This window comes from Macadamia integrifolia, chromosome 9, assembly GCF_013358625.1.
Source record: "Macadamia integrifolia cultivar HAES 741 chromosome 9, SCU_Mint_v3, whole genome shotgun sequence".
NCBI classification, from domain to species: domain Eukaryota; kingdom Viridiplantae; phylum Streptophyta; class Magnoliopsida; order Proteales; family Proteaceae; genus Macadamia; species Macadamia integrifolia.
In genome coordinates, this window is record NC_056565.1 from 2,792,987 (window position 1) to 2,815,228 (window position 22,242).

General features: G+C 38.3%; 2 protein-coding genes across 2 annotated transcripts; one reads left to right on the top strand and one right to left on the bottom strand.

Annotated features, from left to right (window-relative positions):
• Positions 1-11,390: 11,390 nt before the first annotated feature.
• On the top strand, positions 11,391-14,370 carry LOC122090156 (LEAF RUST 10 DISEASE-RESISTANCE LOCUS RECEPTOR-LIKE PROTEIN KINASE-like 2.1). Its single transcript, XM_042660005.1, has 4 exons — positions 11,391-12,369; positions 12,827-12,895; positions 12,994-13,017; positions 13,114-14,370. The coding sequence occupies exons 1-4, from the start codon at positions 11,460-11,462 to the stop codon at positions 14,241-14,243; spliced, it is 2,133 nt and encodes a 710-aa protein (XP_042515939.1). The 5' UTR covers positions 11,391-11,459; the 3' UTR covers positions 14,244-14,370.
• Positions 14,371-15,430: 1,060 nt separating this feature from the next.
• LOC122090102 (putative RING-H2 finger protein ATL21A) lies at positions 15,431-17,517 on the bottom strand. The gene is made up of 2 exons (XM_042659943.1): positions 16,713-17,517; positions 15,431-16,460 (listed from the first exon to the last, which is right to left on the bottom strand). Exons 1-2 carry the CDS (start codon positions 17,485-17,487, stop codon positions 16,390-16,392), a joined length of 846 nt encoding a protein of 281 aa, XP_042515877.1. The 5' UTR covers positions 17,488-17,517; the 3' UTR covers positions 15,431-16,389.
• Between the last annotated feature and the right edge of the window lie 4,725 nt (positions 17,518-22,242).

The window sequence follows — 22,242 nt, forward strand, 5'->3', positions numbered from 1 at the left end:
AAGAATGAATTGTCCCTCTTCCTCTTACATGAGTTGTATTTATAGGGAATGGGGAGGTAGGGTAACAATTTTCTCTTTCCTAAAAGAGAGAAACCCAACATTGATTGTGAGATCTTTTGAGACCAAAAGTGCTAAGGTGGAGGAGAGAGAAGAGAGAAATAAATTTCCGATAATTTTTTTTTGCTTATTTTCTTTCCTTTTTTTTTTTCCTAATTTATTTTTCTTCTTTTTCTCTCTCCTAGGGACGATTTTCTTCTTCTTTGTGTGATTTGGATAATATTTTGGTGATGATGTGGAGGAGAGAGAAGATTTGGACAATCTTTGGTTCTCCCTTTTTTTTCTTTCCTTTTTTTTTTCTTCTCTTCTTGCTTCCACGATTTTGCTTTCCTTTTTTTTTTTCTTTTTCTTCTCTTCTTGCTTCCACGATTTTGCTTGCTTCTAATTTGATGTGGAAATCCCCTCCATGCCCTTAGTGCTTTAAGTGAGTGAAAAACAGGAAATCTTCAACAATTTCTCTAAAAAAAACAACCATGAGATTCGAACTTGAGACCTCTTGGTGAGCAAGGGAATTTTGTACACCATAGCTCACCAACTAAGCTAGGTAGTTGTTGTTACCAAAAACAAATCTTTTATCACTTAAGGATGTGGTCCATCGATCCTTGTTGGCATTTGGAGTATTCCTTGTACCTCTGGGACAATTGCAAACGGGCTGGTTCTGCATCTCGGTTCAGTTCTGATCCATTATTCTTTTTCTGACCCGAAAAAGAATAATCATTTGTATGGGTGACCAAACGAATGTGTACTTTTAATTGAACACATCCATCTTGCTCAAAATTTCGTCCTCTTCGCAACCATGGAAAGAAATAGGACCTCTTTACGTGTAAAATTGAAAATATAGCGCCCGATAGTCCTTAAGGCCTTGAAAATATAAAACCTACAAAAAGAGAGTAAAACCCAAGGTAGCTCCATTCTAAATATGTAAAATGCATGTTTTACTACCCTAGATTTCACACATAAATGTGCTCATCATCCACCATCGCCCCAAAATCTGCCGCAGAGCCCAAGTTAAAAGATCCTGGACCTCTTTTTTCATGAGCCTGAAGCGTAGCATTAAAGTCTCCAGTCACCAGCCAGGGGGTGCCTTGACCCAGGTTCGATGCCGCCAAATTACTCCACAAGTCTCTCCTTGCTGCCCTGAAGTAATTAGCATGAATAAAACACACAACAAAAATGTTCGACTGCCACTGCACACGTAAAGTAATATGTTGATTAGAGCAAGAGACACCTTGCGGCTTATGCATGCTCCTTCTCCAAACCACCCACAGATTTGGAACCTTATCCTGCCTATCATTGTGAATAAAATCCACTTCAAAATCAAGATTATTGAAAAACCTCTTTGGAAATTTCTGCACCTCCAGCATAGGTTCAGCTAAGCAAATAATTTCCGGGGAATTCATCGTAACAATATTCCCTAAGGCCAACCTAGCAGCCTTCTTCTTCATTCCTCTGATATTCCAAAATAAAATCTTCATAGTCACTTTTTTAAAAGCGCCAATCTGTCAGACTTTCGAGCAGCCTGCTCATGAAGGGCAATGAATTTTCCCTTTTGTTGTCTTCTACCCTCCATATTGCTCTCAAGGACTCTCGCTGCTCTATCGACCTCTGCCATGTCTTCATGATACACAATCATGACCCCATCCTTGTACTGCTGATGAGTTTTCGTATTATCAAGCTGAGGCTCGAACCTCACATCCCTGCCATCTTCGAGATCACCATGCTGCCCTTGATCGATATGATCCTCCCTGCCATAGACATCCCGGTCAAGAGCCTCATCCTCCTCTATGATGAGAGAGTTGTATCTACACTGATCTATCTCAGCCTCCTCTCCTGGTTCGGATATGTGATCCATATCCGCTCTCTCCACCGACCCAGATTCCTCATTGAATGTAGACACCAATCCAGTCCCCTCCATACCGTTAGCTGCATCCATGTGATTGTGATTTGTTCCCATAATGGTGGACTTCTCTAAAGGGATAATTATTGCAATATCTCCCTGCCCCTGCACACCTTCCTTAGGCGTTGAACTATTGTCCCTATTAGGATTTCTTAATATGGTAGGAGGCTGCCTCATATGGGTAGGATTTCTACCCAAATTGGAAACAAATCCTTCACCTAAACCACCGCCCTCTGAGCTGGATCTCCGCCCTGCATCACCTTCATTCACCATGGCCGCCACCCCAGTATCTCGAGCATCCACCTCCTTCTTCTCTCTGCATTGGAACAGAGCGTGCTTGATTTTTTTACAAAAGCCACATTTGGCTAACCCATCTTCATATACGATCAATTGTTTAAACCAAAAAACCTCTCTCGTTCCTGGTTGCTTTCTTTCCACCTGAATCTCTTCCACTCTTTTATCCCCAATTATCACTTCTACCTGAACGCCCGCAAAATTCCCCATTGCCGCCGATCTGGTGCGTCTGTCCAGGGCCACAGGTCTTCCTGCCCCCTTGGCCATTGTCAACAGGATCTTCTCATGCCAGTATTCCAAGGGAAGGTCTGGAAATCTGATCCACACCAGTTTGGTTGGGTTGTTCACCGCATGCACATCAAAATCTGGTTTCCAACGTTGGAAGCGAATAAATTGTCCTCTAACCTTGATTAGGTTCCTTCTCCAAATGGCAGACATATCTCCTTCCAACTCAAACTGGAATAAGATGAAGCCTTTCCCCATAGGAGACAAGGAAATACTCCCCTTCAAATTCCATCCCTCTCCTGTAGCTTTACGAATATCATTCAAAGACAGAAATCTGAAGTTTGCCCGACCTATCAAAGCAAACTTGAATTTTTCCAGCCTCTCCTCATATGCCTCCTGAGGGATGATAATCTTGGTGTGCGACCCAGCATGTATTGGTTCCGGCAACTGCTCCACGTCTGGTAGGGCCTTACCCACGACCGTAGAAAAAGTTTTCACACCATCTCCTCTATCTTTCTAATGTCTGCTGTCATCCACCTCTCTCACTCTAAATGTGATTTTTTGTATGTTTAGCTTATAATCTTTTTTGGTGCAATGTTTAGCTTATAATCAAGTAATTGATAATATACATAACTTTTAGTATGTCTTTTCTCTCTTATCTCCCCCTCCCCCCTTAAAAAAAAAAAGTCTTCACTCATCAGTAAGATATTAAAGAGAGAGAAGGAACGGCAACCAGCTATGTTCCCTATGTCCTCCAATGGGGGAGTGCGCATGGGTATCCACTAGAGAGCACACAGGGGGAAAGGGTCATTTCACGAGACCCTATGAGAAAACATAGGAAGCAGGACTAGTTACCATTCTTTTTCCCTATTAAAAATATCTAATTGTAACATTTTTTTGAGACCACAAATAAATCATTGTTCTTAAATAATTCACTTCCTAATTAAACAAAATTTAAGTTAAATTATATATTACTTAATAATCAAACCATGCTTTAAAATTCGAAGTATGATTAACCTTAAATTATGTAATTAAAATTATGAAATGGTTTTCCTTAATGAGGCTTCAACTATGGAATCTATCTAGGCAGCAAACATATCTCCTATATGGCAGCTAGTTTAATGCGAATGCAATTTTGTACAGGTGCCCCAAGTCTCCACATTCTATGTATCAAGTTTTAGCTCAAACAATGTTGACCAAGTAGCAAAATAATATTCTGAAAATCGTATGAAAAAGTAAAATAAATTTAAAGAAATGGAAAACTGAAAATACAAGAGTTAATGCTAATACATGAAAAGGTATATGATTGAATGTTCCTTTTTAAACTTGGCATGCATACAGCTAATTTAGACCATTCACTTAGAGATTCAACTGTTGGGATTGCCTCACTTTCCCACGTTGCACAATTAGGTTTGTAATCAAATAAATTCCTCACTGGACTATATGGTCCGGGAAAACTTTTACCTTTAAAACATACCATTGCATTTGCAACCAATACTTGGAGATAATATATTACTAGTACTCAATAATTTCTTCTGTTTTTGGGTGGGGGCCTAAACCAGAGAGATTCATTAACAAAAACAGAAAACAAATTATAACAATAATCATAAGTTCCCATCAGCCAAAAGGAAAAAAAATATAAAAAATAATAAAACAGAAAATTTTTTTTGGTGAAAAAAAAGGGTGCTCCATGGTAGTGATCATAGCCCCAGGATAAGCCCTCGTATGGTAAGCTGTGCTTCCGCAGGACCAATGGGAGATAGTGGGCATGCCAAGACTCGAACCCACAACCAGCAGACTCGAGCGATGATGGATTGAGGGCATTTTCACCACTAGGTACCAACCCCATTGGTAATACAACAGAAATAATCCTTACCAAAGTCTATAACAAATACTTCAATATCATTCTGATCTATCTTGATGGTACACCCAAAGTCCTACTATAAAGATAAAAAGAAGTCCTACTATAAGTTTTAGGACAAAGTTTTCCAGAGCTGCATGGTGAATTCACCGTGTGGATCCAACAGAAGAGACCTCGCGTGTGTCCCCAACCTCCCCCCTCGAGCAGCCTGGATGCTCTGCGCTCGGTGAATGTAAGTTTTATCTTATAAATTTAGAACGATATATGTATGTACATTGATTCGGATGGAGAGGTAGTACCTTTTCCATGACTTAGTTCGTTATAACATCCTAATGCTTTGGTAGTTTCATTGACGAATTCGCATGCCTTCCCTCAAGATTCACAGTGGCTGTAGACTGGCAAGTCCCAGCTTAAAGTGATAGCTAGTGAAACACCTCCATGGAGTAAGTCATGACGGTACTCATCTGGGATACAAACTGACTTCACTGCCTTGCAAGAAGGCTGCACTTCACCAAGGGGGATTTGAGAGTCGACGAGCAAATAGTAATGCCTAGGGCTACTCATGCAAGGGATAGGGACTTGACGGTAACCTTCTGCAACATCTTTTTTTAATGAACAATCAAAGAATGTGAAAGCAGAGTAGAAGTAGTGGTACAGAGAGTTAGAAGAAGCATATTTGAAAGATAATGATGAGTTTGTGTATGTACAACCGATAGATTGATATGACCCATAAGAAGTTATTGATAAGTTGAGATCGAAGAAGAATGACTGCAAAACAGTTTTTGGGGTTGAAGACACTTTAGCGTCTGAGAACTGTAAGAGATGGATTTTATGAAGATATTTTCTGAGGAAGATGTTGGAAGGTTTAAGACAGTGTGGCCATCCTTGCAGGACAATTCGAAGCCAGGGTAGCCACAGTGCTTGGGCTGCTCTCCCTTAAGCCTAAACGGAAAGCGAATATCAGGGCCATGGCGGCCACACTTCGCGGTTGGGCAGTCGTCACCTTTGCATGCTCTGGGCACTAGAGAGACTAGAAGAGAGAATAGTATTAAGAGGGATGAGCCTCTCCCGCCTAAGCTACCGAACCCCATCTCCATGTCCGAATGAGTTGTTTGTTTTTTCCTTCTTTTTATTTTGAAGACATTTATATGGATACTAGTGCCACTAACAAAACTCTTTGAACCGCCCCTTCACCGTGGTCATTAATGGGGTGGGATGGATGGATAGTAGTAATAATTGTCAGATCGACTGGGTTTTCTGCCTTCTCCGACAATGGGGTCAAACTTTCTGCAATTTGTAAAATGATGGTTCGTAAACTTCAACGAGGGTTCTTAGTATTTCCATGGATTAGTGGAGCTTTTCAAGTTTCAATTAATGGACCAATCCAAGATGACCCAACTGACTTATGGAGTGGTCTGCTGTAGGGCCAAGTGAAAGTGATTGTGATTGTGATTGTTCGAAAGCTCCAATGGGGGTTCATATAGTGCTACTATTTCCATAGATTGATGCAATATAGTAGTCTTGGTTGTCCGAAAGGATGGTCAAAGGTGCTAATCCAATGGAGTAGTTGGAGCTTTCAACTAATGGATCGACCAGTCCTAGATGGCCTGACTTATGGAATGGTCTGCTTTAGGGTCAAGTGATTGTGATGGTTCGTAAGCTTCAACGATGCTTCGTAGTTCTAGTATTTCCATGGATTGATGCAAAATAGTAGTCTGAGTCATCCGAGGTCGGTCAAAGATGCTTGAGAATGTGTTAAGGAAAAATATTGAACACACCGCCCACATACTGCACATTAGTGTCCACAGCTACTCTCTTTCTCCTTTGAAATGATCCCGTGCCTCTTTTGTATAACGCCCTATATCATCTCCGCAATCCATCCATGCCACCCGTTAATTTACCGTACAAGGGTGCAGTGTGCCTATCCATCTTCAATAAATATATGGAAGAATGTAAATACATGAAAAGAAAAAAGGTTCACTTTTGGATCTGCAATCGGACAGTCATACCAAATGGTCACACATGCCCGTCCATGTTTTATAGTTAGGTGACCTCATGGAAAGGCCTTCCAATGTGAGTCATGGAAGACATTATTGCAGTAGAGATCAATATTTTTCCTTCTTCTCTCTCTCTCTTTCTCTCTCTCTCTCTCTCTCTCTCATTATTGCAGTAGAGATCAATATTTTTCCTTCTCTCTCTCTCTCGCTTACTCTTTTCCTAGACGTTTTTCTTCCCCCCCCCCCCCCTCTTTCTCGCCTTTTAATTCAGTAGAAAAAAATAAAACAAAAAATTGAGGGAGAGAAAAACGGGAACGAGTCTCTTCCCCATTTATTTATCTCTTCCTTTTGTTTCTTTTCTCTCTATTCTTTTTCTCTCTTCGTTTCTTTTTGCAATGAAGACGGCAAGCCAATCTTTACCCCCCCCCCACCAAAAAAAAAGAGTTTAGATTTGAAACGGTTGGGAAAAGAAGTGGAGTTTTAAAATAGGTTGGGGATTTTACTATCACCTTCCTACACTTATCCTATATTTACTAAAACTCTCATTTTACATTTTTACTGATACTCCCTTGCTTTTTGATTTTACATCTCTTTCTCCCTTGTTCTTTTTAAATACCCAGATTACTCTTCCTTTTCACTTGTAACCTATTATACCTTTTTCATATTGATTGGTTTAAAAGATGGTTTGAATCAAACCACTTACAAATTTTGTCTCATCCAATTATCAAGGATATTGACATAGTTGATGTGTCCTTAAATATATAACTTTTTTTTATTTCGTCTCATTCAATCATCAGGGATGTTGTTTATTTATTTTATTATTATTATTATTTATTTATTTCATCCATCATCACAAATTTAGCAATCTATTTTTTTTTATCGGTATTAGATTAGTATCGGTCTCAGCCACTCTAAGGGTTAAAAAAAAATAAAAACGTGTGGACTTGATTGGAACATATATAGATCAGGTACAATTTTTTTTTTTTTTTTTGAATTTACAATATCCTTGATGATTAGATGAGACAAAACTTATTAGTGGTTTGATTCAAACCATGTTTTCAACCAATCAATTTGAAAAAAAATGTAATAGGTTACAAGTAAAAAGGAAGGGTAATCTGGGAATTTAAAAAGAACAAGGGGAGAAAGAGTTGTAAAAATAAAAAAGCAAGGGAGTATTAGTAAAAAAGTAGAAGGTAGGGGAGTTTTAGTGAATATAAGCCAAGTGTAGGGGAGTGATAGTAAATTCCCCAAATAGGTTTTAACCGATGTTTCTAAAGGTGGACTAGAAAGTAGCATCTTTTGGCTCGACTATCGCCATTTCCTATATATAAGGCTGACCGAATACGGTCAAGATGATCAAATACGATTAGGGAGATTGAACGATAAAAAAACATGTCCACAATCCCATTGAACTTTGTGCTAGATAATAGCACTATTCAATGGACTTGTGAGGCACAAATTGTTGGCAGCCCATTTTGGCCAATCCAGCCTACAAGAAGAAGAGCATGTAATAAGGGATCAACTGATTCGACGTCAATTTATTGACCGATTGTGTAAAGGAATTGACTAATCGGGTTGACCGAAAATTGATGGCCCCATGTCAAAGAATTGATCAGTTAGGTTGATCAAATATGGTTACGATGATCGAATACGATTAGGCTAGTTGATCAAATACAAATTGACTCACCAAATATGGTTAGAATGACAGAATAAAATAGACTGATGGAATATGGTTATGTTGACCGAATACGATCAGGCTGATCGAATCCGATACATGGAGATCAGTGGAGTGACACTTGTACAATTTCAAGTAGTTCGGGCAGTTATAACTATTTAAGTTGTAGAAATCAGACTATAAAAGGGGCTTCAACAGAAGAGGAAAGATATTTATCTTTCCAGTTTTAATATTTCTTTTATCTTTCTTTTAGATTAGTCTTAGTTATATCATCTTTCTTTTTTAAGTAAGATCAGCAAAGACCATGACGGACAGAGCTTCACATGATTGTCTTAAAGACCATGATGATCTGTGTTTCGTCATGGTTTCTCAGTTTTCATTCATGGCAGCTCATTGTTTTTCCATTATTGATTATAATGGATAGTGTTCTTGGAGTAACTAATGGATCATGTTCATCTTCTTCTTCTTCTATTATGATTTCCTTTTCTTTTAAAGTCCTTGGATCTTTTCGAGGCACTGAGAAGATCTTACTTTCCCAGGTTAGAAGTGAATTTTTATTATATAACATTTCATTAAATCCTTGCTTTTCTGGCTTTCTATTTTGTCGTGTATTCGTTGCTAATTTTTTGACAAACAGGTACATAGAGTTAGAAGAAGCATATCGGAAACATAATGATGAGTTTGTCTATTTACAATCGATAGATATATAGGACCCTATGAGGAGTTATTGACAAGTTGAGATCAAAGAAGAGGACTGCAAAAGAATTGTCAATGTTAAAGACACTTAGTGTTTGAGAACCTGTTGGCGGCAGATTTTGAAATCCCTTTGTAATCAGTTACGGGCACTCGTACATAGAGGGCACAAAGACGGGCTAAGGAAAATGAGGCCGTTTAACAGATATCATTAAATTGACAAGGACCAAGTTAGTGGGAACGGTTACCCAATTGATTTAAATTTGAAAGTCACTGTTTAAAGGAGGGGATTTCGGCCAAGAAGGAATCAACAACAATACAAACTCATCAACAATGCAATTCTCTATCAATTCTGTTTCGTTCTTAGTTTTAGACTCTATTTAAGAATTTGTTACTTATTACTTGGTGTAATTTCCACAAGTCTCCCGTTTTGCGGACTCTTGTATCTATTCCCAGAACTTGTCTCAAGGAAATAAATTGTTTTCTTTGAGGTTCAATTTCCTTGACTTGTTTTTCGGGCTTGATCTTATCTTAGTCAAAGTCCCTGAAGCAATTGGGACAAGAGGGAACTCCATTCGTCTGATTGAATTCAGATTATATTAACTCTGAACAAGAAGGTTTCTGGCACATCTAAGTGAAAATAAATACGATCAGAGTATTGTAGAGATCAAGGGGAATTTGTTGCCAACAGAACTGTAAGAGATGGATTTTATGAAGATATGTTCTCATGAGGAAGATGTCGTTGGAAGGTGTAGGACAATGTGGCCATCCTTGTAGGACAATTCGAAGCCGGGATAACCACAGTGCTTGGGCTGCCCTTCCTTAAGCCTAAATGGAAAACGGATATTATGGCCATGACAGCCACACTTCTTCATTGGGCAGTTGTCACCTTGGCATGCTCTCAATCTCCAGGGAGATGAGAAGAGAGAATAGTACTAAGAAAGTAAGAGGGAGCCCTAAGCTACTGATCCCCATGTCCGATCAAGTGAGTTATTTTTGTTCTTTTTCTTTTTATTTTGAAGACATTTATTTGGATCAAGAGAAAAACAACACTACCAACAAAACTCATTACAATTATTTCGGATGCGAACTCTACACGAATTTAGAAATCATTTAACCACATTACTTACATTGTCGGCTTTGGTAAATAGGAAATAAGGTTAAAGATTTAAGGAGTAGTTTCCCTTCAGCCATAGTGAAGGAGGCATTCCTTCACCCTTGGCACTAATGGGGTGAGATGGATGCCATTACGGCTGTAAGAGTAATTTTGACCTTCAACTGGTAGGGTAGTAAGATTATATAATTATCAAATTGCATGGGTTTCCTTCTCCGATGGTGGGGCAAAACTTTCTCCAATTTATAAAATCCCCATCTAAGGGATTGTGATGGTTACTATAATCTTCAACGAGGGTTTGTAGTGCCTAGTATTTCCATGGATTTATACAAAATAGTCTTGGTCAGGGCCAAGCAAGGTTGTAAAACTCGGAAACGGTTATGGGATCCATCAAGACCAATACCGTTTTGAAATGGGCTCCATTGGATTGTACTGGACAAATCTACCCTTGTTTTTAAAAAAAAATCAGTTTCTATTACGATTTTACCCTTGAATAATACATGTGGAATGGGATTGGAAAGGCCAGAATTGAGGATCAGTCAAGGGAGATATCATTTTGATCTAACTGATATTGACCATTCTGTTTCGTTCTTTAGAACCATCGGGCCAAGTGATTGTGATGATTTGTATAATCTTCAACAAGTCTTCGTAATGCTAGTATTTCCATGGATCAATACAACATAGTAGTATTGGTTAGGGCCAAGTGATTGTTAGGTTCATAAGATTCAACGAGGGGGGTTGAGAACCGAGAACATCTCTTCTACATCTCTTAATAATTTGATTATATATTTTCTTAATGCCAACTCTATCCCGGATAATCATACTACCACGTTTCTGTCTAGCTTTATGGTTTGTCTTGCCCATAAGGCGATGAACAATTTAGTTATCTCTAACATCTCACAACCGAGCATAGATGTATTAAACTATTTATTAATCTTACTTCATTTTTTTTTTCAGTTTTTCTCATTAAAAAAAAAAATGATAGTGGTCTTGGTCAGGGCCCAGTAGGGTTTGTAGTGCCAGTATTTCAATGGATGACCAAGACTGCTGATACAAGATAGCAGTCTTGGTCATCCGTTGTTAGTCAAAGGTGCTAATGGTTTAATTGGAGTTTCAATTAATGTACCAACCCAAGTTGACATGACTGACGTATAGAGTGGTCCATGAGAGCAAGTGATTGTGATGGTTCGTAAGCTTCAACGAAGGTTCATAGTGTTAGTATTTCCATTGATTGATACAAGATAGAATTCTAAGTTATCCAAAGTCGGTCAAAGATGTCAATGAATTAGTTGGAGCTTTCAATGAATGGAACGGACCCAAGATGACCCGACTTTGCGATGGTCTCAGCTGGTTTGGTTCTCACATAGCTCCCAATATTAGTTCATTTTAAAATTTGGAACAGGGCTATGGCTACTATCTAATCTTAAGAAAAGAAGAACTTATGGATGCATAGAAGCAGTTCGGTCACATCCAGCTCAACCAATGATGGATTGATGGCAGGGCTGGGGTTTCAAAAATAGGCGAAACTCTGCGATTAAGTGAAGTCTTTCTCAAGAGCTATATATATTCATCTTTCTTCTAAACTCATCAGATTCAATTCCAACTTCCGACCTTCCCTAGGAGGTAGGTATTGAAAATACACCAAGATGAGATCAATAGGTGGAAAGGAAGTGGGTTGCATATCCAGCTTGGTTGTACATGTAGTGACTATAATGGTTCTTGTTCTTGCAATCGTTGAGGCCGTGGGAGCAAAAAATTGTTCTTCGTACTGTGGAGATATCCATAACATCACCTACCCTTTTCGATTAAAAGGCGACCCTAGTGATTGCGGTGATCCGTACTATGAACTCACTTGCGAGAGCAATCAAACAACTGCCTTGATGATAAACTCCCAGAAATACGTGGTCAAGGAAATCGATTACGAGTTTGAGGTTGTTCGAGTCGTCCATTATGATATAGAGAATGATAACTACTGCCCCTCTCCACCGCCTACCCTCACCCCAAACGACCTCATGCTTTCCACTCCAACCGTCTGGGATTCGAATGATTTTGAGCTTTCGTATTTTGGCGGTATTGTTTTCGTGAATTGTTCAGCTCCGGTGGAAGACAATTTTAGGTACATACCCTCTAATGGGCCTTGCCCTTCCAACAACAGAAGCAATATTAAGAATAATAGTTCTTCTTGGCATATATACTCTGTTTCTTCCCTCTGGTCTGGATCTGAATCTGTATTCTTAAGGCCCCCGTCTGTTTGGGATCTCCAAAAGAACTGCAACGTCATTGCTACATTTTCAGTGACATTTTTGGATCAAACATTTTCTAGAGAAAATTTCAGTCGTCATGGTCTGAATCATTCCTACGTTCGAGCTTTGCTACAGACGGGCTTTTATCTATCATGGGATGCTCCCTTACATTTATGCAAACAGTGCCGGGATAAAGGGGTCCGCTGTCTGGCGGCGTCTTATATTGACGATGGGTGGGCCACGTGGCCATATGACGGTGCACAAATGTCGAATTGTGAATTGTACTGCACGAACAGATTTGAATCTCTTCACTGTAAGTCTTCCTTCGCACTTCTAATTAGTCACATAATTGCCACTCTGATAAATGGGCAGTAGGGCTAGGTCCGGATGCTTGCTTGAGGTGAGTATATTTTTAATTGGTAGATTAATCCTGGTGGCCTGACTGCCTGACTAGAGATTTAAAAATAAAAATTAATCTCTTTTTTTTATTTTTCTTGGTAACCAAGGGAAATTCTTCATTGTTCACAAAATATCACATTTGAGACTTTTGACTATTGGCCCATCCCTCTCCTAAAAGAAAATATAAGATCTGCATGTCCTATCTCACCACATGGCTCATGGACAGTGACTTTCAGATTTCCCATGTTATAGTCCTAGAGGACACCCTTTCATAAAACAGAAAACAGAAAACAGAAAACAAGGGGAAAAATGGAATTCTTTATTTTTGATTTTTTTTTTTTTTTGGGTGTATAATTTCTTATGTTTAACAGGTTTCGTTTACACCTTTCGTCAAGAAATGAAGAACAATGTTCTGTGGGGTTTAAAGTACTACTTCTACGGTAATGTATCTTTACCATTCATTTGCTAAAATAATTTCTTGAATCTCCATGGCACATTTGCTGATTCTTTTATAATTGGATGTTAAATTGTTTAACAGAAACTCATCAAGGAAGGAAACTTGGTAAGATTATTATCCGAAAATATTGCCTAGCTACTATAAGATTCATTCCTTAAAAGGTGATGACTCATATTTATGCATCTGGTTCTCCACTTGCAGCATCTTACATTTTAGGAGGAAGGGAGTTCATTGGCATTTTATGTGTTTGTGCATTTTTGTTCCCAAAATTTAGAAGAAGACACTATTGGATGGATACTACAGTTGAAGAGTTCTTAAGCAATTACAAGACTCAAACCCCAACAAGGTACTCTTATTCCCAAATCAAGAAAATGACTAACAAATTTACAGAAAAATTAGGGGAAGGAGGCTTTGGTTCAGTGTTCAAAGGAAAGCTCATAAGTGGAGGTCTAGTTGCAATAAAGATGCTTGGAAAATCCAAAGCAAATGGGCAAGATTTCATCAATGAAGTTGCTACTATTGGAAGAATTCATCACGTGAATGTTGTCCGACTTATTGGGTTTTGCTCCGAGGGATCAAAAAGAGCTCTTATCTATGAATTTATGCCCAATGGGTCTTTGGATAAGTATATATATTCCAAAGAAGGTGTTGAAAATTTTTTAAGTTGGGAAAAGATATATGAGATTGCGTTAGGGATAGCTCGCGGGATTGAATATTTGCATCGAGGTTGTGATATGCAGATTCTTCACTTTGACCTCAAGCCTCATAACATTCTTCTTGATGCGAATTTTCAACCTAAAATTGCAGATTTTGGTCTTGCAAAATTCTACCCAACAAATGAAAATACAGTGTCAGTCACTCGCGCTGTTAGAGGAACCATAGGGTACATTGCCCCCGAACTATTTTACCCTAACATTGGAGGCGTGTCATACAAATCTGATGTTTATAGTTTTGGAATGATGCTGATGGAAATGGCTGGCAGAAGGAAAAATTTGAATGCAGTTGTAGAGCAAACAAGCCAGATTTACTTTCCATCATGGGTTTACAACAGGCTTGAACAAGGGGAAGACATGGAATTGAAATATAACACAGAAGATGAAAAGGAAATAGCAAAGAAGTTGATAGTAGTGGCATTATGGTGCATTCAACTAAAGCCTGTGGATCGTCCTTCTATGACCAAAGTAATGGAGATGCTAGAAGGGACTCAGGAACTGTTAGAAATGCCACCCAAGCCTTTCTTAGCTACTGAACTACAATCAGTTCCTAATGAAGTTGATCCAGCAACAACAAGCATGAACACAATGGAGATCTCAATCGCTCCCAGATCATGATCAGTCTTGTTTATGACAAATGGGTACTGTTTCCTTATTTAGTTTATGTTGTATGTGGTATTTAAAGTTCCTTTTATGTGATATGTATGATGTCTAATTTTCATTGTCGTTAGCTCTTCAATTTTCTTATAGCCCTTCTTTGTTTGGATTAATAGAACAACAAATGTTTCAATGACAGAGAAGGGTGTACCCAATGCATAAGGCTCCCGCCATTGCGGGATCTCGAACCCGTGAACACTTGACTTGTTGGTTACAATGGAACCACCTTATCACTACACCAAGTTTCACCCTCTAAATGTTTTAGTGACTAAAGTCCACAATTAATTCGTGCCACAAAGCACCATCCCTCTACTGGTTAGGGATCGGTAGGAATCTACTTTACATGGGAAAATGGCAGGGCCTTACATTACACATGCTTAGCATTGTGGATGCTTGTTGTAGGGAACCAACCTTCTTGCCGTAAATTCTTGTAATGAATTTCAATTATCAAATAGATATAGAGGGCTTTATGAATTGTCCATCTTTCAAAATTTGAAATCTATAATAATCATATGCCTCACTATATGTTGAACATTTAATTTAATATCATCTGCCGTTCAAATCTTACCAAAATTGATTTGATGCTCATGCAACATAGCATAATGCTTTTAGGCTAAAATTTCCGATAAATCCAGACCATGCATGGATAATCCAGACCATGCCCATATATATCCAAATGGTCAGGTTGCCTCATGCACCCTTCAATGTGACATGGTTAGGACGATTACGTACATAAGAAGGCCTTCCTGTGTCGGCCATGCAAGGATTTTATTTTATTTTTGGATGATTCCGTGTAAGGAAGTTGTTGCATTGGAGATCGATAATTTCGCTTCCTTAATTCGTTAAAAAGAGGGATTAATGCACTAGTTGATAGCGTTCCTAGAAACGTGTTTCTGCGTTTTCCTATGCCAAGAAATGGAAAAACGACTTTAAAAGTATTTGATAAATCCATTTTGTTTCACCCGTTTTTAGAAACATAAATAGAAATTTATAGAAATTTATGATAGAAGAAACGTGAATGGCGAAACATGTTATATTTGTTTCGTTGCTTTTAGAAACAAGCTAAGGCTAAAATATTGGGGAAAGGCCTGATAAAAAATCGATCAAAATGCAACTCATTTATCAAACAAAATGAAACATTTTCCTGAGACCACAAATAAATCATTGTTCTTAAATAATTCACTTCTTAATTAAACTAAAACTAAGTAAAATTATATCTTACTAAATAATAAAACCATGCTTTAAAATTCAAAGTATGATTAGCCTTAAATTATGCAATTAAAATTATGAAATGGTTTTCCTGAATGAGGCTTCAACTATGGAATCTATATAGGTAGCAAACATATCTCCTACATGGCAGCTAGTTTAATGCGGATGAAATTTTGGACAGGTGCCCCAAGTTTCCACATGTAGCAAAATAATATTCTGAAAATCGTATGGAAAAGTAAAATTAAATTAAAGAAATGAACAACTAAAATTACAAGAGTAAATGCTAATACATGAGAAGGTATATGGTTGAATGCTCCTTTTAAAACTTGGCATACAGCTAATTTAGACTATTCACTATAGATTCAACTGTTGGGATTGCCACCTCACTCTCCTACGTTGCACAATTAGGTTTGTAATCAAATAAATTCCTCACTGAACTATATGGTCCAGGAAACTTTTGCCTCAAAACATATCATTGCATTTGCATCCAATACTTGGAGATAATAGATTACTAGTAATAATTTCTTCTGTTTTTGGGTGGGGCTAAACCAGAGAGATTCATTAACAAAAACAGAAAACAAATTATAACTATGATCATAAGTACACATCAGCCAAAAGGAAAAAAAAATTAACAATACAGAAATAATCCTTACCAAAGTTTATCAAAAAGACTGCAATTTCATTCTGATCTATCCTGATAGCACTACTATTATACACGTTGGGTACACCCAAAGTCCTACTATAAAGATAATAAGAAGTCATACTATATATTTTAGGACAAAGTTTTCCAGAGCCGCATGGTGAATTCACCGTGTGGATCCAATAGATGAGACCTCGCGCGTAGCCCCTACCTCCCTCCCCTAGCAGCCTGGATACTCCGCGGTGAAAAAGTCTTGTCTTATAAATTTAGGACGATATATGTATGTACAGTGATTCGGATGGAGCACGACCAGTTACCATTTTTTTTCCCTATTAAAAATATCTAATTGTAACATTTTTCTGAGACCAAAAATAAATCATTGTTCTCAAATAATTCACTTCTTAATTAAACTAAGACTAATTTAAATTATATCATAGTAAATAATAAAACCATGCTTTATAATTGAAAATATTATTAACCTTAAATTATGTAATTAAAATTATGAAATGGTTTTCCTGAATGAAGCTTCAACTATGATTAGGACGATATATGTATGTACAGTGATTCGGATGGAGGGTTACCTTTTCCATAACTTAGTTCGTTATAACATCGTAATGCTTTGGTACTTTTATTGACGAATCCGCATGCCTTCCCTAAAGATTCACAGTGGCTGCAGACTGGCAAGTCCCAGCTTAAACTGATAGCTGGTGAAACACCTCCACCGAATAAGTCACGGAGGTACTTATATGGGATACAAACTGTCTTCACTGTCGTGCAAGAAGGCCGCACTTCACCAAGGGGGATTTTAGAGTCGACAAGCAAATAGCTATGCCCAGGGCTGTTCATGCAAGGGATAGGGACTTGATGGTTGCCTTCTGCAACATCTTCTTTTAATGAACAATCAAACAATAAGAAAGCGTGGTAGTCAAGAGCATCTTGGAAAGATAATGATGAGTTTGTGTGTAGACAATCGATATATTGATCGGATGACCTATAAGGAGTTAAGAAGTTGAGATCGACGAAGAGGGCTGCAAAACAATTGTTGGGGTTGAAGACACTTAGCGTCTGAGAACTGTAAGAGATGGATTTTATGAAGATATTTTCTGAGGAAGATGTTGGAAGGTTTAAGACAGTGTGGCCATCCTTGCAAGACAATTCGAAGCCAGGATAGCCACAGTGCTTGGGCTGTCCTCCCTTAAGCCTAAACGGAAAGCGAATATCAGGGCCATGGGGGCCACACTTGGCAGTTGGGCAGTCGTCGCCTTGGAAGGCTCCGAGCACTAGAGAGACCAGCAGAGAGAATAGTATTAAGAGGGATGAGCCTCTCCTGCCCAAGCTACCGAACCCCATCTCCATGTCCGAGTGAGTTGGCTGTTTTTCCCATTTTTTTTTTCTTTTGAAGACATTTATATGGATAAAGAGAAATACTAGCACCACTAATAAAGCTCTTTAAGAATTAGGAACCGCCCCTTCACCGTGGTCATTAATGGGGTGAGGTGAGTGTTGTTACGGAGGTCAATGTATTTTTTGACCTTCAACTACTAGTAGGTTAATAGTAATAATATGTCAGCTCGAATGTCTTTTTTGCCTTCACCGACAATGGGGTCAAATTTCCTCTAATTTGTAAAGTTTCAATCTAAGATTGGAATGATGGTTCGTAAACTTCGACGAGGGTTCTTAGTATTTCCGCGGATGATACAAGTTAGTGGTCAAAGTCTTGGTCATCCATGGTCAGTCAAAGGTGCTGATGAATTGGTGGAGCCCCAACCCAAGATGACCCAACTGACTTATGAAATAGTCTGCTGTAGGGCCAAGTGATTATAATGGTTCGTAAGCTTCCATGATGGTTCGTAATGCTAGTATTTCCATGGATAGATACAAAATAGTAGTCTCCGTCATCCAAAGGTTGGTCGAAGATGCTTGAGAATGTGTTAAAAGAAAGCTAATTCATGGGACAATACGTCTAAGTTAAACTGATATTCGATATAGTTGGGCATCTCTATGCTTAAAATTCTTACTAGAACAGATGCTGATTTTGTAATTGGCTTTGGGCACTTGGGTCCTGTACGTTTGACTCCTAAGTTTTATATTATATATTAAGGGTTCAATCTGGCATTTCTTCCTTCATACAAGGGGGACATATGGTTTACTTCGGCTCTAAAATTTGGAAAAATACTGGGTACACTGCTGCATATTGCAAGTTAGTGCCCATTGCTTCTCTCTCATCCTCCTTTGAAATGACACATCTCTGTCGCTTTTTTTTTTTTCGACATTTTTCTCTCCGCTCCTCTTTCTCGCCTTTTAACTCAGTAGAAAAATGTAAAACAAAAAAAAAATGAGGGAGAGAAAAACGGAAACGAGTCTTCCCCCCATATATTTATCTCTTGCTCTCCTTATTTTTCTCTCCCTCTATCCTTTTTCTTTTTTTTTTTTTTTTTAGCGAAGATGGCAAGCCATTCTTAACAAGAAAAAAGGGAAAAGAAAAAACGTATAGATTTGGAAACGATTCGAAAAAGAAGTGGAGTTTTAAAATCGGTTCTAACTGATGGTTCTAAAGGTGGACCAAAAAGTAGCATCTTTGGCTTGACTATCTCCCACTTCTTATATATAAGGCTAATCGAATACAGACAGGATGATCGAATATGATTAGGTAGACTGAACAATCAAAAAACGTGTCCACAATCCCGTTGAACAGTGCTATTGTGAGGGGTAATTGTTGGCAGCCCATTTTAGCCAATTCGGCCTACAAGAAGAAGAAGAACATGTAATAAGGGATCAACTGATTCATCGTCAATATATTGACCGATTGTGTTAAGGAGCTGATCGATAATCAAGTTGACCAAAAATTGACGGCCCCATGCATGTTAAAGAGTTGATTGGTCAAGTTGACCGAATACAGTTAGGATGACCAAATACGATTAGGCTGATGGAATACAATCAAAGTGATTGAATATGATTAGGATGACCGAATACGATCAGGCTGATAAAATCTGATACATGGAGATCAATGGAGTGGTACTTATACAATTTCAAGTAGTTCGGAGAGTTATAACTATTCAAGTTGTGATAATCAGACTATAAAGGGGCTTCAACAGAAGAGGAAAGACATCTCCAACAGATTAACCACATTCAGACATTTATCTTTCCAGTTTTTATATTTCTTTTATCTTTCTTTGAGAATAGTCTTAGTTGTCATCTTTCTTTTTATAGTAAGATTAGAGCAAAGACCATGACGGACAGAGCTTCGTCATGATTGTCTCAAAGAACATGACGGCTTGTATTTCATCATGGTTTCTTAGTTTTCATTCATGGCAGTCCTTTGTTTTGTCATTATTGATTGTAATGGATAGTGTTCTTAAAGTAATTAATGGATCATGTTCATCATCATCTTCTTCTTCTATTATTATTTGTTCTTCTTTTAAAGTTCTTGGATCATTTCGAGGCACTGGAAATATCTCACTTTCCCTGGTTAGAAGTCAAATTTTATTACATAACATTTCATTAAATCTTTGCGATTCTGACCCACCCACGCACTTTCCCATATTGTCGTGTAATTGTTGCCAATTTTTTGATAAACAGGTACATAGAATTAGAAAAAGCATATCAAAAATATAATGATGAGGTTTTATATTTACAATCGATAGATATATAGAACCTATAAGGAGTTATTGATAAGTTGAGATTGAAGAAGAGGACTGCAAAACAATTGTCAATGTTAGAGCCAAGTGATTGTTAGCTTCGTAAGCTTCAATGAGGGTTCGTAATGCTAGTATTTCCATAGATCAATACAACATAGTAGTCTTGATCATGGGGTTTGTAGTGCTAATATTTCTATGGATTGATACAAGATGATTGTGGTCAATTCATAAGCTTCAACAAGGGTTCGTAGTGCTGGATTAGTAATCTTGGTCAAGACCAAGTGGAGTTCATAGTGCTAGTATTTCTATGGATTGATAAAAGATGATTGTGATGGTCAATTCCTAAGCTTCAATGAGGGTTCTCAGTGCTAGTATCTCCATAGATTAGTACAACATAGTAATCTTGATCAGGGCCAAGTGGGGTTCATAGTGCTAGAATTTCCGTGGACTGATACAAGATGATGGTGATGGTCAATTCGTAAGCTTCAACGAGGGTTCGTAGTGCTAGTATTTCCATGGATTAAGATAGTAGTCTTGGTCAAGGTCAAGTGGGGTTTGTAGTGCTAGTATTTTCCACGAATTGATAGAAGATCGTAAGTCTTGGTCATCCAAGGTTGGTTAAGGGGGTGTTTGGTTCGGTAAATCTTTGGGATGACATTCTTTAGAATGATAATTCTTAATTTTTTGAGTTGTTTGGTTCCACTAGAATGACCCTCATAAGTGAGCATCCTACTTCCGATGAATGACCATATTACAAAGGATGTGTGTCAAATCTGAGTTTATCTCAACACTTAAACTCAGATTTGAGCAACATTTTTACCACCTAGTATAAAAGGAGAAAGCGGAAAGACGTTCTCTATGGAAACCAATATCTCAACCCACGAGAAACATAATTCAGAAGCATGTCTATCAAAAGATTGACATTCATATCCGATACATACACCATTTGATTTACCGAACCAAACACCCCCTAAAAGTGCTAATGGATTAGTTGGAGTTCTCAATTAATGGACCAGCCCAAGATGACCTAACTAACTTTGTGGATGCATTAGAAGAAGTTTGGTTACATATCCAGCTCGACCAATGATGGGTTGATGACGGCAAGGCTGAGGTTTAAAAAATTGGCGAACCTTGAGATTAATTAATTGAATCTGTGTGCTATATTAATTAATTGAATCTGTGTGCTATACATCCATCCTTCCTTCCTTCTAAACTCAATCAGATTCAATTCAAACTTCCCTTACTCCCAAGGAGGTGTTGAATATGATGATGATGACGATGGTTCTTGTTCTTGTTGTTGCTTGCAGGTCAGTAGTTGCGATCGTTGAGACCAAGGGAGCAAATTGCTCTTCATACTATGGAGATATCCATAACATCACCTACCCTTTTCGATTAAAAGGCGACCCTAGTGATTGCGGTGCTTCTTACTATGAACTCACTTGCAAGAGCAATCAAACAACAACCTTGATGATAAACTCCCAGAGATACGTCATCAAGGAAATCAATTATGATCGTATGATTGTTCGAGTCGTCCATTATGATATAGAGAATGACAACTACTGCCCCTCTCCACCGCCTATCCTCACCTCAAACAACCTCTTCCTTGCCACTCCAACCGTCTGGGTTCCTGAGTTTTGGTCTTATGCCAGTATTGTTTTCGTGAATTGTTCAGCTCCGGTGGAACACAATTTTGGTTACATACTTGCCCTTCCAACAACAGAAGCAATATTAATAATAATAGTTCTTCTTGGCATATATACTATGTTCCTTCCTTCTGGTCTGGAGCTGAAGTCTTCGAAACCCCGTCAGCTTGGGATCTCCAAAAGAACTGCAACGTCATTGCTATTAGCCGACTCACTAGATCCATATCCAATGGAATAGATCATGTAGCCGATCACTCACATGAGCAGGGCATTACATAGATTACAGTTGTACCAGTTACTTCAGTTACTTACAATTAGCATTAGCTCAATCATTAGCACTAATCATTTTCTTGTAATTCTGTTTTGTGTAATCTTATCAGAACAAATATAAAAAGGATATTTTAGGGTCTCTCTTTCACATTGAGAAAACCCTTTCCTTATCTTCTTATCTTCAAAATCTTTCATGGTATAAGAGGAGTAAAGGGAAGACAGCGACCGGACAACGACGAAGACGACGACGGCGACGATCATGACGAATATGAGTTCTACATCAAGATATCACTATCCGAGCTCCTTGAATGCAGAAAATTTCGTCACGATCAAGCTCACATCTAAAAATTTCCTTCTCTGGGAAACTCAAATCCTATCTTTGATCGAGAGTCAAGATCTGATCGGATTTATCAACGGAGATTGCTCCTCACCAGATCAAGAAGTTGAATCGAAAGAAGGAAAGATGATCGTGAATCCTGATTACATATCTTGGATTCGGACAGATCGTCTTGTCAAAGCCTGGATCACCGGAACCTTGTCGGAGGAGGTTCTTGGACTTG

Coding starts and splice junctions, on each gene's coding strand:
- LOC122090156 (XM_042660005.1), top strand. CDS start 11,460: ATGAGATCAATAGGTGGAAAGGAAGTGGGTTGCATATCCAGCTTGGTT. Junction 12,896..12,993: donor TTTAAAGTACTACTTCTACG/GTAATGTATCTT, acceptor ATTGTTTAACAG/AAACTCATCAAGGAAGGAAA. Junction 13,018..13,113: donor TCATCAAGGAAGGAAACTTG/GTAAGATTATTA, acceptor CTCCACTTGCAG/CATCTTACATTTTAGGAGGA.
- LOC122090102 (XM_042659943.1), bottom strand. CDS start 17,487: ATGGAGATGGGGTTCGGTAGCTTGGGCAGGAGAGGCTCATCCCTCTTA. Junction 16,461..16,712: donor CGAACTAAGTTATGGAAAAG/GTAACCCTCCAT, acceptor TATTTTTAATAG/GGAAAAAAAATGGTAACTGG.